Here is a 16,324-nt window from a genome sequence, read left to right on the forward strand (position 1 = left end):
TAGCCTGTGACATATCATAATACACTATAATCTTCTATTAAGAAACTGAGGTTAAAAAAAAACTTCATAGAAATAAATAGTATATCATTAGTATGAAAAAATAAGCAAATAAGGTCATGGCATCAACTAGAAATGTGCAGATAAAGTCGTCAGTCATACACAACATACATGTTATGTTTGAAAGTTAGAATGTCTACTAGGACCTCCTCATTTTAGAGATGAGGATCCTTGGGCCTAGAGAAAATCACTGATATTCATTATGATAGGTATATATTTCTTTCCAGTAAAATGTGTTTTTCCCCACGTGTGCTATACAATACCTGCAGTACAGACTGTTAGGTCAGCTGATGTATCTTGAACATATATTAAAATTTACAGCACAAAAGAATTATCAATATGAAAGATTAGGGGTTTTTTTGGCAATTAAATGTAAAGATAATGTCCCATATTAGCATTCTTGTTTAGCATGGTATCAGGACCTTACTCTAAATAATATCATTCAATAGAATCCTATTACATAATATTTCGGAAAAATTGTCCAAATATAGAAAGTCACATCACCAGACTCCTAATGTTATGAACAATCTCCAAAATTATTTGCATTTTTGTTGAATTCATCTTTTGGTGTCCACACCATGGGGTTGACTTTCCTATATGATCTTTTTATTGTAAAGTTCTCTTGACTCTTAAGTAGGGTTCAAGGCAGATCAAACTCATCTGCTCCTTAATAATTCGTATTTAGTAAAATGGTACTATTTTTCCCTGAATACATCCTTGTACAATTAGTGCATAAAGGGTGATGGTGAATTTTACCCCCTCCCCCAAATCATGATTTCATTAGGATAAACTGTTATTGTTATTTGAAAGATAAATGTCTGACAGTGAGTTGTGATCCAGGTACTTCTTCATGGTTGTTAGGAACACAGGTCATATGCTGGTGACAAACAAATATTTCTCCTTACTGTGACGAGACCAACCTGAGAGACTGCCACTCCTCTCTGAGCTGTTGTGAGAGCTGGTGGTGCTGAAATCCTGTGACTGGTTGTGTGGCATTCTATTAGACAATCCCTCAGCCAATCGGTAGTCAGGGATGTAAAGTAAGGCTAAGGGTTAAAGGGCAGAGGTCATAGTGGCATCATGTGATTAGTTCACAGCACAAGCCCATGCAGAACATGCAGTTAGCAACTCAGAAGCAGATGTCATAGGACAGTGGAGGCATGTTTTGTCTATCCTGCCTAATGGAAGTCGAGATGGACTATTGATCACTATTGAAAAAAGAGCTAAAAGGATGACACTGATTGGTGTTGGTGTGTGGTGATAGTGACGACGGTGGTGGTGGTGGGGATTGTGGAAGGTACTGAATACATGCCGTTATACTTTTTAGTTTAGGTAGTGAACCTGGTGATGAATCACTAAACTGAACAACAAATACTAATTTCTATCTCATGCAAAAATGACATGAAAATAACTCCTCAGGAAGTAAGGACTTGACATACCATTGTTACCTTTGTTCTGATCGGGTAGAGAATAACCAAATCCCATCAGATCTGTTTTTTGCTGAATTGGGCTTTTCCACTGTGGATCAGGCAGATCGACAGCCAATTCATGTATGCTGTTGGAATGCAATATCTGTGTAGTGGCATATGGAGTAGCCTGTGTTATTTGGCTGGAACTGTTGTAAGTGGTTTTGGTCGTGAAGTCAATGCTGCTATAAATGGCTCCATCTGAGAGCATTGTTGCCGTTTTATCCCCTTGGCCTGGAACTGGTGGCAGCACATCTGTGGTGAACATAGGGAAATGAAACAATTTAATGATCCACAGGAAGCCCAAAACCATCAGGACTGAAGATGAAAAATAAATGTGTCATGCCACACGTTTGCATTTCAGCTGAGATGGGCTTCGTGAGCCAGTGAAGGGTAGATGATATACAACCATCACCAAGCTATCAGCCTTGTGACAGGCAGGCCTACGGCTTGTCCTTCATGTCTCACTGGTTAACACACCCCTTCCCCCATTTTCTTCAACCATGAATGAGAAGTTTGGTATATTTCACTATTAAAAAATGCTTTCAGTTGCTCATTCTGTTTTAGACTCTATGAAATTGTTAGCTCTTTACTGAAGCAATGACAAAAGTGAATCTACAAATCATGGATAAAAGCATCTTTTTCCACTTTATCCCAAGAGACATGGAACATAACTGCTTAATAGATGCAAACATGTCCAAAATTACACTCTCCAAACTATGAGGCACTTTCTTCTGAAGTTTCAACTTGCTGTTTATCTGGGTTGATTTCACAGCTCCAGAAATGGAGTGTAACTAATGGTGGCAATTTTTTTTTTCTTGGGTAACAAAGGAACATTTTCATGAATAAGTCATTTTCACAATACAGCAGTATTTAACTATAGAAAAAGCAATGAGTGATCAGCGAGTTTAGTTTATGCTACCAAATCTTAGAAGTGGAGAATTATAGTTTCAAGTTGTAACACAGCAAGTATAAAATTAAACTTTAGGAACAACACTGAATATCAATCAGTCCATTTATCACTTTGGTGTGCTAAATTATCTTTACATGATGCTTTTTATTTCAGAACTGCCACCTTTCTCCTGAGCACTTACTTTCCTTCCCAGAAGAAAGATACTAGTATCTAAAAAAAAAGAAAAAAACCCCAAAAACACACACACACACTAATACTATTTTTAATCATATAGAGTTAAAAGTGAATATAATTATATTATTCTCCTTAATAATGTATGTTCTGAAAGTCACATTTCATAGGACATGAGGTCATCAACCCACTTGATCTCTTCATTATGGGAAATTTTCAACTAGTTATAGTACTGTAATAATAAACCAGGTTGTCTCAGTACCCAAACCAGTTTATCATCACAAGGAGAAAGCTGAAATAGTCAAAATATCCTGAAACTTTTAGATGAGATGATACCCAACAGTACTTGAAATAAGGATTCTTGTAAAATATTAATTTTGCTTTTACATTTTACAAAAGCTTAAAATGATCTTCTTTAGCAACAGTAACAAGACATTTATAATGTATTTTATGCCCTGTATAATTTAGGTCTCTCTGAGGGTTTTGATGTCTGGAATTCCAACTTGTTTTATAATTAAGTATATATGTACTTTATTAAATGACTATTTTAAATACATATCAGTGAGATTGTTAAACATGTTCACATTTGTAATATTTCACCAAGTTGTATAAGCAAGTAAATTGTTCTTGGATTCAGAATTTTGTAACTACTTTCTTGCCCTTCTTGTTTTTAGCTATAAACTAATTAGAAAATTTGATGACAAAGAAACATATTTCATTCTAAAGCATTAGGTCAGTATCATTTTATTATCAAAAACTTTTGATATTTAATAATATATCAAGATTGTGAAGGTAGATCCTTCACTCTAGGGAAGTTTTTAGGGTTTTGTTTCTACTTCCTCCACCATGTCTTTCACTGATGAATATTAACTGGATAGATGTCTCTCTAGCATTGATCCCAGCTTCCCAACACCTTAAATATGATGTTCTCCAAAGCTTTAGATTTATATTGTGAGCCACTGAAAGTTTTTGAAACGGTTGTGTTTAAATGTTTAAAAATGGAAAAAAAATAGTCCGAGAATCTAATCCTTCATAATGTTATTCTGCACCGAACAAAGCTACGGTTCTAGAAATAGAATCTCTCTCTGCTTATGAATTATAGAAACATTTCCCTCCAGGTGGATTTACTCATGATTTCATTCTGCAGTCTTTGAGCACCTTGGTCACACATGCATTTCTTTCTTTTTGCCTGGAATAATTACTTGTATGAATGACTGTCCCCTTCACTGTATCTTAAGTTACTTGAGGACAGGAGTACCTGGGATTTATGTCTCTAATTCCATAATTCCTCACCTAGCATTTTGCAAAGAGTAAGCACTTACTGAATAGTTAAATGAATTTTTACAGTTTGTATTGTCAAAATGCAGACATGTGATAATTAGTAACTTTATTATTCAAAATACTATTTTCATTACATTTAAACATGTATTGGTATAACATTCTTTTTTTATTGTTATTAAAGTTGACATATTTGGTGTCAGAAGCCAGATTTTTAATGTTTATTTATTTATTTGGCTGTGCCAGGTCTTAGTTGTGGCACGCGGGACCTTCGTTGCAGCACGCGGGATCTTTTTCTTTAGTTGCGGCATGAGAACTCTTAGTTGTGGCATGTGGGATCTAGTTCCCTGACCAGGGATCAAACCCGGGCCCCCTGCATTGGGAGCACAGAGTCTTAGCCACTGGACCACCAGGGAAGTCCCAGTATAACATTCTCAAAGGAAAAAATGTCAGTATCCGTGATTATTCTTCTAAGTGAACGTGGTAATACAATCATACATGTGAATCCCCTTAACAGCAGAACAGCGTAAGTAAAAGAACCTAGGCTTTAAAATCTGTTAGATCTGGATTCTACACATAGATCTCAAATTTTTCATCTTGATAAACCTTAGTTTCTTTACCTCTAAGATGGAAATATAATTATCTATGTCTTACATTTATTGTGCAAAGGAAATAAAATTTGCAAAAACTCCTATCTTTGGTACATAGTAAACGCTTAAAATGCTTATCACACTGAAAAGAGATACAGTAAACCCTGCAAAAACTTTGTCTTGGCCTTGATAGCTACCTGTGAAATATTTTCATGTCATGAAAATGAAGTGGAAATGGAAGAAAACCTTGAAAATCTTCAAATGTGCCCTTTGGCTAAATTAGACTGAGACATTTTAGATGTTGATGTAGTCTGCTAGAAACTGAAAAAAACAAAACCAAAACCAAAACACTTTCTCCATCTTCGCGCATTTAATTCTTGATATGTGGATAGAATGGCGTGTTATTCCAATGCAAGTACAAGAAAGACAGGCAGCTATTCCTTGATTGATAAAAGCTTTGGGACCAGAATTTCAAAGTCAGTGGGTAGGGCAGGGCAGTGTTTTGCTTTCTTGGTGAGGAGATGCTTGGGCATAGAACTACCCAATGTAAAGTAGTAGCCTATAATTGCAGGGCTCAGAGTTTGGACACCTAGGGGAGGCAGCCACTATCAGAGGGTCTGGTCAAGTGAGAATCTAAACGGGGAGTACTGGGTTACAGAGGGTAAGCAAGACTCTGAGGGATCATACAATTTACTTTCTATTCGACCATTTACTCCCCAATCACGCCTGTTGGCCACTGATTGTATGTCAAGCTTTGTGCTAAACCTGTATATTTAGTCATCCATTTAATTCTCATTACACACCTATAAAGTAGGGCTGGTTATTTTCTACATTTTATTTGGAGAATGGGAGGGAGATCCCTCTTTTTCAGTTGGTATTGACACAATGCAGAGTTGTGCAATAATTAGTAACTTTATTATTTGAAACAATATTTTAATGATATTCAAACTTGCATTGATATTACATTTGTAAAGAGAAAATGCCAATATCCATGACTATTCTTCTAAGTCAATATGTTTATACACTCATACATGTGAAAGCCATCACTGAGGCTTATAATGGACTCAGAATAGTTTAGCTCAGTCCTGGGCCTCCTACATTAATTCTAACCTAGAAGTGTAGAAATCCTCCAGTGGATTCACATGAACTTTCTTAGATTACAGCACTATTCTCCTAAATAATCACCCAAATTTTCCACACTATCTCGATTCTCCACCCAGCAGCAAGATGGATGATTTAAAACAGTACTCGCATTCTAGCATTCTCCTCTAAAAGTCCATCAATGGCTTCTGAACATCCTTTGGCCAAAGTTTAAAGTCTTTGTGTGGCTCAGAAGGCCCTCTGTTACCTGTCCTTCTATATTTCTTACCACTTTTTCTGCCTTCCAATCTATACTCAAGTCATTAGGAAATTCATTCGCTTCTTAAATAGGTCAATGTTTCTCTTACTTTCTGGGCCTTAAAACACAGTAGGTTTCTTCTCTACACACTTTCTACACACTTTTGACTCCCCACCTTTCCTTCATATATCAGCTTAAATAATACTCCATTCATAGAACTTCCCTACTCCCGGGGGGCAGCTCTTTCATCTGGGGTACTGGCAAGGCAGCTCCAATCCATGTACTGTCTGTACAATCCCCTGCCAATGAAAAACTCAAGTATCGGCTGAACTGAACAATGGGGCCTGAGACTTCTCTAGTCCCATCTTTCTCTAAACCCATTGCTCTCCTAGTGACTGGATGAAAAGATGGAGAGGGGAGGTGGTCATTATTTATAGTAGGTCCAATTCTGTCTCCTTATAAAGACCTATGGGGAGGACCCTGGTACCAAATTTTGAAGACCTTAGCATGTCAGCCACTTAGCGTTTTTTGTCTTTTATTTAGGGTACCAATTATCAGTTGTAGAACTACAGAAAAGCTCCCTGCCAACATGTTGTTATACTTATTTAAGTGTCTATTCCTTATATGATATTATATTTTTACTGTCTGCCATAGTGCCAGATACACAGGACATGATCAATAAATATATATTGAATGAGAATCAGAGAAGTGAAATGACTAGTTCGAAATCATAAGCCCTGTTTGGCAGCATGGTTCCTGATTTTAGTAATCTTGTACTAATAGTCCCAAAACCAAATGTATTATGAATACTTATCTTCTTGGTTAGTGATGACGTCCTTAAAAGCTTAGTTTTACTCAAGATAATAGATACAACAGTTTTATAATAAAATATTTAGTAAATGTACAGCATTATATGTACATGTGCGTCACTAAATTTAATTATGGAAGAAAATACTTTTTAGTATGTCTTTTTCAAAACATCTAGGAAAGCCAAGAAAACAAATAAGTGAAAAAATTTTGAAAAACGTAACTCACCTCCACGCCCAAAATTCGCAATCTCATTTGGGCCACTACTGCTGTTGTTTACTGGCAAGCTCGTGGCTGGCCATGAATCAGCAAGCCACGGATAACTGGGATCACCAGCATTTAGAAGACCTGGGCGGCTAAAACGGTAATTAAAAGGAAATCAATCCATGGAACTCAATGAGAGATTTGGACATCTGTCTCATGAACTAAAATGGATTAAAGAATTTAAGATTTTAATTCACTTTCAAATTAAAATCTGTAGGCTCTCAAGAATTAAGGAACTTTAGCAGTTCACTAAGGCTATATATAGATCAACCCTGTCAGTGGAAGCCGAAGAGTGCTGCCTGGGATTCTGCTGATATCCAAATGAATTCAGTCATCTTCCCTGAAACTGGTGGGAAACTGGTAACACAGCAGCATCCTGAAACAAGGTCTGATGATAAACTGGCACCTCAAGGGAACAATTGCTCAGAATGATTGCTCAGTATCAGCCATTTCCAGGACTTTGAACTATTGCTTCCTTAATTCCTGCAGCTCCCATATTTATCTGTCCCCTATAGGCTATAACCCCTGATATGGGCCCTCATGCTTGATTAGAGGCAAGGAACTTAAGGGAAATTAATGAACAGTATTTATACTGTTCCATCAATAGCACATTTTCAGGTTCTCTAAATTTAAAATATTAGGAGAATATTAAAGGTTTTTTTAAAGTAATAAAAGATCCACTGTGGTCTGATCCAGCATGTGTATTTAATCTACGAAGAAAACTTCCTTCATATCCTATTTAATAAAGAATGCCCATCTTTAATATAAAAGATGGGATTCTGATCACTTTCCAGATTATTAGCATATTTACAAAGATACAGCAACATCTATAGTCATTGTACTTTTTTTTCTGATAGACCCTTTGTGATACAATCCCTAAGAGAAACATGTGTTTCTATGGAAACTGCAATAAGAAGATCCAACTGCTTTCTTGCTACATCCACTAGCTCTCATTAGACCTAATCTCTTTTTGCTAAAATATTGATTAAATGGGAGATTGGAAGTTATTACCAGAGCCTAATTACAATCTCCATATCGGCAAAGGGAAAATAGATGAGGATATATGGGTTTCTTATCAACTTTTATCAATTTCAATTGAGTATCCAAAGTTGTGGAATCCAGTCTGATCAATCTACAGCCTATTCATCATCCATGAATCATTTACTTTGTGATCGATTATGTGTAATTGTTCACTCACGGCAATTTAGTGAGAACCAATAAGGAGTCTTAAACAACAGCAACTTCATTTGCTAATGTCTAATTAATGCAATAAACATCCTGCTAACAAATGAACACATTCCTTGTGACATTTACTACTAATTTCTTCAGGGGCCTCTGGGAGATATGAAACATCTGGACTTGATTCTTCTAAAGTGCACAACAGATAGGTCATTAAACCTTGTGGTAAGCCGTTTAATTCCTCCTAGAATTCTCAGACTTATAAGTGATTGTTTATTACAATAATAGCCTCTTACTATAGTGTTTCCTCAGTCCTGATTAAGAATAATAATTTTAAAAACCTCCTCAGTATACCTTCCATTGCTCATTAGTCCTCCATCTCCTCTTTGAAATGTAACTGTAAAAAAAAAAAGAAACATACACAAGTAGTCAATATTAATTATGATTAATAACAACTACATATTGGCCCTTAGTTTAGAGCTGAAACCTCTGGGAATTTTAACAAAATATAATTAACATAATTGTACAGAGAATAAGAAGCAGTGGTTTGGCCTAAAGCAAAGCTATCATTTGCTCCATCTTTAATAAGACATTAAAAAATTCCTCAAGCCAAACATATGGTTAAGTCAAAGGGGCAATTTTTATTTGGGTGTCAATTGGTATATACATGGTATTGGAAGATCGACATGCAATAACGGGGAATTATCAAATCATGACTTTTAATGTTAACATATAGGTGTCCTAATCAGAGGGCATAATGCAAAATGCACATAGTAAAGACTGAAACAGGATAGTCCAAACAGATAATATCCTTCCAATGAAACAAGTGAAAGTACTGATTGACAACACATTCCTCCCCATCACAGGTCCTTTTAGGGACACTGAGAAGCACTATGAGTTGAAATACTATAATTACAAAGACATGAACTGTAATGAATAGAGAATACATAATATATTGGGTGCTTTGTTTCATTAGCCAACTCTTACAAAAATGAAACTTTCAAATAATTGATACTGAATATATTCCAATTGTATGTAATGATTACAAAACTTAAGTCCTTTTTAAAGCTGTGGAACTTATTAGCAATATCAACAAGCATCCAGGAGGGCCACAGCTGAAGAATCCACTCCCTCTGGTCACTAGATTCCATTCTACAAAGCTAACAACATGAAAGTGGGTTTCAAGGATTGGCCAAAGAAGGTAAATATCAGTTTGGGTCCATCATCCCGTATCCAAAACCTTTGCAGCTAAATTTATTTGGAATTCAAAATGCTTCAGATCTGAGATAGGTAATATGATGCATACTGCAGAGAGGGTCCAAGGCAGCAAATGTATTTAAAATTATTGTTTTTGCAATGAGATGTGAATATTCATGATTAGTGGAAAAAAGTTTATAAATAACTTCATAGTATTTTGGACCAAATTTTGCCACTAAATTACTTAACTAGAAAATCATTGGGGAAAAAAAAATTGGCGTTTAGAAGTTTATGGATTGCAAAATTGCAATTCTGACCAAAATTAGTATGGATCAGCTAAACCAATCCCTGGGGATGAAGGCAAAAATACTATTTCACAGATGTGAATCCAACATATCCTATCTTTGGAAGATACTGATTAGATTTACTGTGATTACTTGGTGAGCAAAAGTAAAAATACAATTCTATGAATTGATTCATATTTTTAATAAACTAAGGTCATATTGCTACTTAAAGTGCACACATAGTAAGTACTTTCTCATTTGGATAATCTCTCCATCATTCACCTGTTTCTCAAGTTTGAGCTAATAAATATGATCACTCTTTAGATCTTATAACTTTCTAAATGTAGTTCCCCAATCCCTTCCCTAAGGTCATCTAAGGATATATCTCTCATGGCATCATAATTAGGCAATAAGATGGCTAAGGTTCTTTCAGGAATTCATGAAGCAGTGCTTTCAGAAACATCTTGGCACCTAAAACTACATTGCCTTATCAAGTTTTTAGGTAACGTGTCAAGTGAATTATAAAACAATCTTGACATAACCTTTGTACCTGCCCAGGACTGGCTATGGACAGCTCCTTGGAGAAAATAAAAGAATACTGATCACTAATCTGCTTCCTGACGGACTCAAGTGTTGGGAATCAACAATCAGCAGTGTATCCACACCACACTGGGTCCCTTTAATAACTGCTTTTAACAACAGCAATAAAAAATTGATCTGAAAAAATTATTGAAAAAATGAGCACTGGTGGTATTAAATAAAGGCCTGATTAGGAGGAAAAAACACAAAATGTGAAAACAGTACAGCTAATTAGCTTTCTATCTGATGTGATTTCCTAGTTATGTGGATTTTTAATGGACTATCAAGTGATTGTTTTACTCTGGTAAAAGAGAGCTAAGATAATGCTGTGAATATCATTGTGAATATGCAAATCAGCAGGTACTGATGGGCTACACCTCCAAATGTGCTGCTTAGGAGACACATGGGGAGAAGCTGAGCACTTCTCTCTAACTTAGATGCTCTTTTTCCTCACCCAAATTTTCTGTTACTGTCAGAGCAATAAATGATATTAGAGAAAAAGAGGACAACTGAAGCAGAAGCACGGAAATTAAGTTGTATTTAACTTCATGTACTTACCAATGGTTAATTTTTCATAAACTGTAAATTTTAAAGTATTATGATGCAGCACTGAAAATCTTATCCAAAAGATATCATTCAAATGGCTAATAAGCACATGACAAGATGCTCAACATCAGTAATCATTAGGGAAATGCAAATCAAAACTATTGGGTTGGCCAAAATTTCATTCAGATTTTACGGAAAAACCCAAGCGAAATTTTTGGCCAACCCAATACAATGCGCTGTTACTTCACACCTATTAGGTTGGCTGCTATGCAAGAAACACAAAATAAGCATTAACAAGAATGTGGAGGAACTGAAACCCTTGTGCACTGTTGGTGGAAGGTAAAATGGTGCAGCCATAGTTGAAAACAGTATGTTGGTTCCTCAAAAAATTAAAAATAGAATTACCATAAGATCCATCAATTCCATTTCCAAAGGAATTGAAAGCAGGGTCTCAAAGAGCTATTTGTACATCCATGTTCATTGTAACATTATTCATAGTAGCTAAAATGTGGAAGCAAACCAAGCATCCAGTGATGGATGAATGGATAAGCAAAGTGTACATATAGACACAATGGAACATTATTCAGCCTTGAAAAGGAAGGATTTTCTGAAATATGCTAAAACTTTGGTGTACCTTGAGGACATTATGCTAAGTGAAATAAGCCAGTCACAAAAAGATAAATACTGTATGAGTCCACTTATATGAGGTACTTAGAGTAGTCAAAAATCGTAGAGACAGAAAGTAGAATGGTGGTTGTGAGGGGCTGGGGGGAGGGGGTAATAGGGAGTTATTGTTTACTGGATATAGATTTTCAGTTTTAGAAGATGAAAAGATTTCTGGATATGGATGGTGGTGATGGTTGCACATCATGAATGTATTTAATGCCACTGAATTGTACACATAAAAATGGTCAAGATAGTAAATTTTATGTAATGTTTATTTTACCACAATAAAAAATTGAAAAAAAAACGTATCAAGTTAATTTACAGCTGTGTTAGAGTATGGACTCTATGGTATGGTCCATATTTACCAAATGAGAATTAAATGTTGTGAATAAAAGAATTTAAATTTCAAAACTTTCAAGACATATCTATTTCCTATTTGTATTCCAAATCATTAAACTGTTTTCAAATGGTTCTAGACTGCTGAAAGACTGTCAAAATATTTCATAAAGACATTTATCTTTGTACCTCTGCATACCAACTATACAAAGGCAAAAATACACAGTCATTATGTAAATACATAATTGACTTAAAATGGTCCATGGATACAATTTGATATACATGAGAATCTTCAATTTTGTATGTTTCTATCAGGAGAGAAAAACAACAACAAAAAACAATACCTTTACTTAATAAGGTTGATTAGTTGTCTTTTTAAAGCAAGGTAAAGAGAGAGAACACTTTTTCGAGTATCCTTTTCTTCCCATGCTCCAAAACTTTTAGATTTGTTCCATTTTGGAAAGTAGACCAAAAATAACTGAGTTCTATTAGACCATGAGATTAAAAGCAGACTAGAAATAAGGATGAACAATTAGAACTCCTAAAATGGAAGTCATATTTGGTGTTTTGATCAGCATTTTTTGTGTGTGCAGAGAGAGAAAAACATAAAAATAAATGCCACAGCAAAGTGAAAGCTGTTTTGAGGTAGCTCTCATCTCAGAGATGTTGAACTACCTTAAAGCTGAAAGCAAGAGGTTGGGGAGGGTAGGTGGTTGGACAATCTTGCTCTAGTCACAATTTTGATAATCACAGTGTGGTAACTTTGTGCTTATCAGACTTAAATTTGAAATAAGTGTGAATCTTTACCAGGAGTTTCTGCTAGCATCTAAAATTAAGAATTTTCAAGGGAGCAACATAGAGAAGTTTTTATTGCTAAAACTGACTGACTAGTGCTAAGGTTTCCAAAAAGCTCTATAGGCACCACAATCTTAAATGTTTTAGAATTGCATTAAATATTCTGAATTTATTGCAGTATTTATAAAAGATATAAGGTAAAGAGATTTTGCAAGTTCATATTATACACAAAGTACCTCTACTATTATCTGACAGGATTAATCCTAATCTCACGCTTTCTAGAATTGAGGGGGAAGGGAAACAGAGCTATGTGGTAAATTGACATTTTGAGGTAAGGAAGCTTTCAGAGTGCCTATCTCTAGTAGGCCAGGCCACATTTTCCTACTCCAAATGGAAACGTTAATGTTGCCAGCCAAGCCTCACTCCCTTCCCTGATAAGCTATTTCTCAACTATAAGTGTAGATTAATCCTCTTTTAATAAGCATTAACTCAAGCCCAGATAATCAGAGTATAAAAATTCCATCAAATCTTTTAGCTGTCTTAGGGTCATTTTGTCAAATAATTTCACCCACGGTTTAAAACCTATGCATGAAGTGTTTGGTATTTCATAATTTGCTCACTCATTAAATTATTTATATTTACTGAGTTTAATAAAATCTGTTCTCCTCAAAGGTAATATTCATAAAATAGAACTCATCCCTTTAAAAGTGAAAATATGTTTATTTTCATTAAAAAGTTGGTGACTTAAAAATTGTGAATAGAAATATGAACAACATAAGTTTGAAAAGAATCGTGTAGCCTTCATGAAGATTATAATACAATATATAGAATCTTCATGAAGGTTGCATGGCTTTTATTCAAACTTATGTCGTTCACTTTTCTATTCACAAATACCGTTAATACATATCATCAAACATTTACTCTAGATTCAAAATCACCTACTATTTTCTGCCTAAATATGTTTACAATTCTATTTCACCCGGTAATTCAGGTAGTGAATTCTTTTGGCAGTCAGGCACCTCACATGCAGTGACAAGCAGACTGTTAGTGTTCAATGAAGATTAAGATAAATAACACTGCATGTTACTCTAGAAAAATATAAAATGATTTCATGTAGAATATGAGATATGATGGTACCTTTCTCATTCCAGCTGCCCTTCTTTGAGCCACGAGCAAACCTGTCGTGCGTGCTTGTGTCTGAAGAATTTAAATAAAGAATAAATAGGAAAAAATTGAATAGGAAGTTAGTGTGTAATTTTGCCCTGGGGAAATCTCCAAGTTCTTCTATGTAAAGAAGCTAAACACGTTCAGGCCAAATTCTCCTCTCAGATCATTTAAGTGTATAAGTTTACATTTGATTCTTGATAGTTGCTTTTACAATCTAAGGTGCTAATCCACTAGTGTTCTATGATCAATATGTTAAATCCTCTGAAACATAAGAAAAATATCAACACTGAGTAGCATGTCATTTTTTTTACCTTCCTTTTAAGCATTCAAATATAATTTTCCACATGGAGATGGAGAATCAAAGATTAGCCACAATAAAATCAGCGGGTGAGTTTTTGCCTGTACAGAGTGAGTGGAAAGTATCCTGCCGAGAGTTAGATTCTCCACTCTGCAAGTTACTTCTTCTCCCCACTAGTTAATATCTTCCCTCTGGTGGTTAAAATCTACCTGTGATGGTTAGGAAGACTTGGAATGAAGTAGGAAAAAGCAAGTGCTGAAATCAAATTTTACCTGCTTTTCAATTCTACTTAGGATCAGTCTAGCGTTATTAAAATGCATGTTTCTTAATTTACATCAATTGCAGCAGAGTTTAAGTATAATCCAAGATCACATTTGGGGTTTGAAATAAATGAAGACATTTTTTGTTATAAATTAATTTAAATACCGATCCCAAAGTAGACTTTCATTTATTTGAAAAAAAATGTTATTGCTATCATAAATCAATAAGAAAATTTTGAAACTACATAGATATTACCATGTAGTAAAAAGTGGAAACATTAGACTTTTCATTTTGTGAGTAAAATTACATTGCTTTAATGTTACTGGGTTTAGTTTTCATACTTGTTAAATTATAAGATTTCCAGAGAAATTTTTATGAAAACCAAAAATAAACAGAACTAGTACACATAGACAGTTTTCTCTATAATTTTTATAGAACACTTCGGAGAAAAATATCCCTGTACGAAATCCCTGTGCTCTTAAAATGGATCGTTAGCTCATGCATGAAATATCAGAAATTTAAACACAGGATAAATACATACTACACTAATCATTCCTATTTAAAATCCTCATATTCTCAAGAATATAAACATTCCAGGAGGTGGAGGATAGGATATTTATGGAGGAAAATGTGTAGAGAATATCGCCAGGTCAGATACGCAATGTTAAGTACCTGTGGTTTGGATTTTCATTTGCTTCTCACCTAGAAGAGAACAGCAGTTGCTGGAAGGCAAATTACCAGCTGAAGGTGAATCCATTCTGAGAGTCAGCCATCTATCAATTAAGTATAAAGGTTCAGAAAGGCTGCTCTGTGGCTTGGCCTTATTCCAAAATATCTGAAGTGCATAGCACCTTCCGAGTTAGCAGTTCTTCTACAAGCAGATGGGTATCAATCACAATGAGAACTGATAATAGGAAATGTACTATTCTTGTCAAGCTCAAAGACCAACAGATATTTTCAAATTAAATGCATAGGTTTTGCAAAGAACTGCTGTTTAAAAAAAAAGAAGAAAAAAGGCTGACATAATTTTACTAAAAACATAAACTACTAATTACGAGACCTATGCTATTTTGAAGGAGTGAGTGAATAAAGATGTATGGAGGGTAATAATGCAACACTCCAAACGTGGCATCTTAGAACTTTGTACTGAAGTGGCTAGCATAGTCAATCTTTTATTATTTTCACTAAAGCCAAGCAATGAGATAAACATAAAAATAGTCCTTGAATTAAATCATTCTTCCTTATTTCTGTGATTTATATGAGCGTGTCACAGAGACGAAATGGAACGTGGTGATTGACTAAACAGACAGGTTGACGGACAATACCTTCAGGGAACGAAAGCAGAGGACTGGACTGCAAAACAAGAAGTTACGTTAAAGTATCATTAATGTTCATGACTCTGACACTCAGCAGTTATTGCCCAGCATCCCTTTCCAGGAAGAAACCCTCACTGGTAGGGTGATAAAGCACTCAGATGGCAAAGCATAAGGAAGCAGGCATCAGCAACCAATGAGAAATGAGAATGGCAGAGCAATAGCAAGTCACAAAGCATGAAAGCCCCTTTTCAATGGATACATTATACTACCTTCTCTAGTCCTGGGAATTTGTTCTAACCAGTAACTAATAAACTTTATTTTCACAAAATATAGACATGAGCCACAGTGTGACTGTCAAATGATCGTATTTAAATGCTATCGAATAACAAGAAAGACAACCAAGTGGGTGCTATTCCTTTCATTTTGAACTATTCTCAGAAGCTCAGACACCTACAAGCTACAGCAGCGGATAAACTTAATAAGAATTGAAGCCTCTGTCAAAGTCACTTAAGACATTTATGCTTCTTACTAAAGTAAAAATTAGAAATAGAAGATGAATAAAATATCTCAAAAATTTTAAAATATTTGTAGGACGATGATAAATTAAAATTGTTCCCTTGTAAATTCTACAAAGTGTGAAATATTGTGAGACAATTTCTTTTGATGATCACTGTTAGAGAAAGTCCTTAAAATGCATTGCAATTTAAGCTGTAATTGAATATAGCTTCAGTATTGAGTTCATTTTTCAATCACTGACTTGATAATTTTCTCTCTCTCTTCCTTGGAAGTATTTTGAAGGCCATAATTTTGGACAT

At 35.0% G+C, this 16,324-nt stretch overlaps 1 protein-coding gene across 12 annotated transcripts in view; it reads right to left on the bottom strand.

The window, feature by feature from the left end:
• The window catches only part of ROBO2 (roundabout guidance receptor 2), a 1,245,885-nt gene that overhangs the window by 43,007 nt on the left and 1,186,554 nt on the right, over positions 1–16,324 (bottom strand). For 10 of the 12 annotated variants that reach the window (XM_082460293.1, XM_082460300.1, XM_082460302.1 and 7 more), the window contains exons 19-21: positions 8,419–8,461; positions 6,850–6,977; positions 1,497–1,778 (exon numbers count right to left, since the gene is read on the bottom strand). In XM_082460293.1, the coding sequence (XP_082316419.1) occupies positions 1,497–1,778; positions 6,850–6,977; positions 8,419–8,461 (453 nt within the window). The remainder of the gene's footprint in view (positions 1–1,496; positions 1,779–6,849; positions 6,978–8,418; positions 8,462–16,324) is intronic. The other 2 variants (XM_082460295.1, XM_082460296.1) reach the window with 1 other exon arrangement.

This window comes from Balaenoptera physalus, assembly GCF_965194825.1.
Source record: "Balaenoptera physalus genome assembly, chromosome: 4".
In the NCBI taxonomy this organism is placed as follows: domain Eukaryota; kingdom Metazoa; phylum Chordata; class Mammalia; order Artiodactyla; family Balaenopteridae; genus Balaenoptera; species Balaenoptera physalus.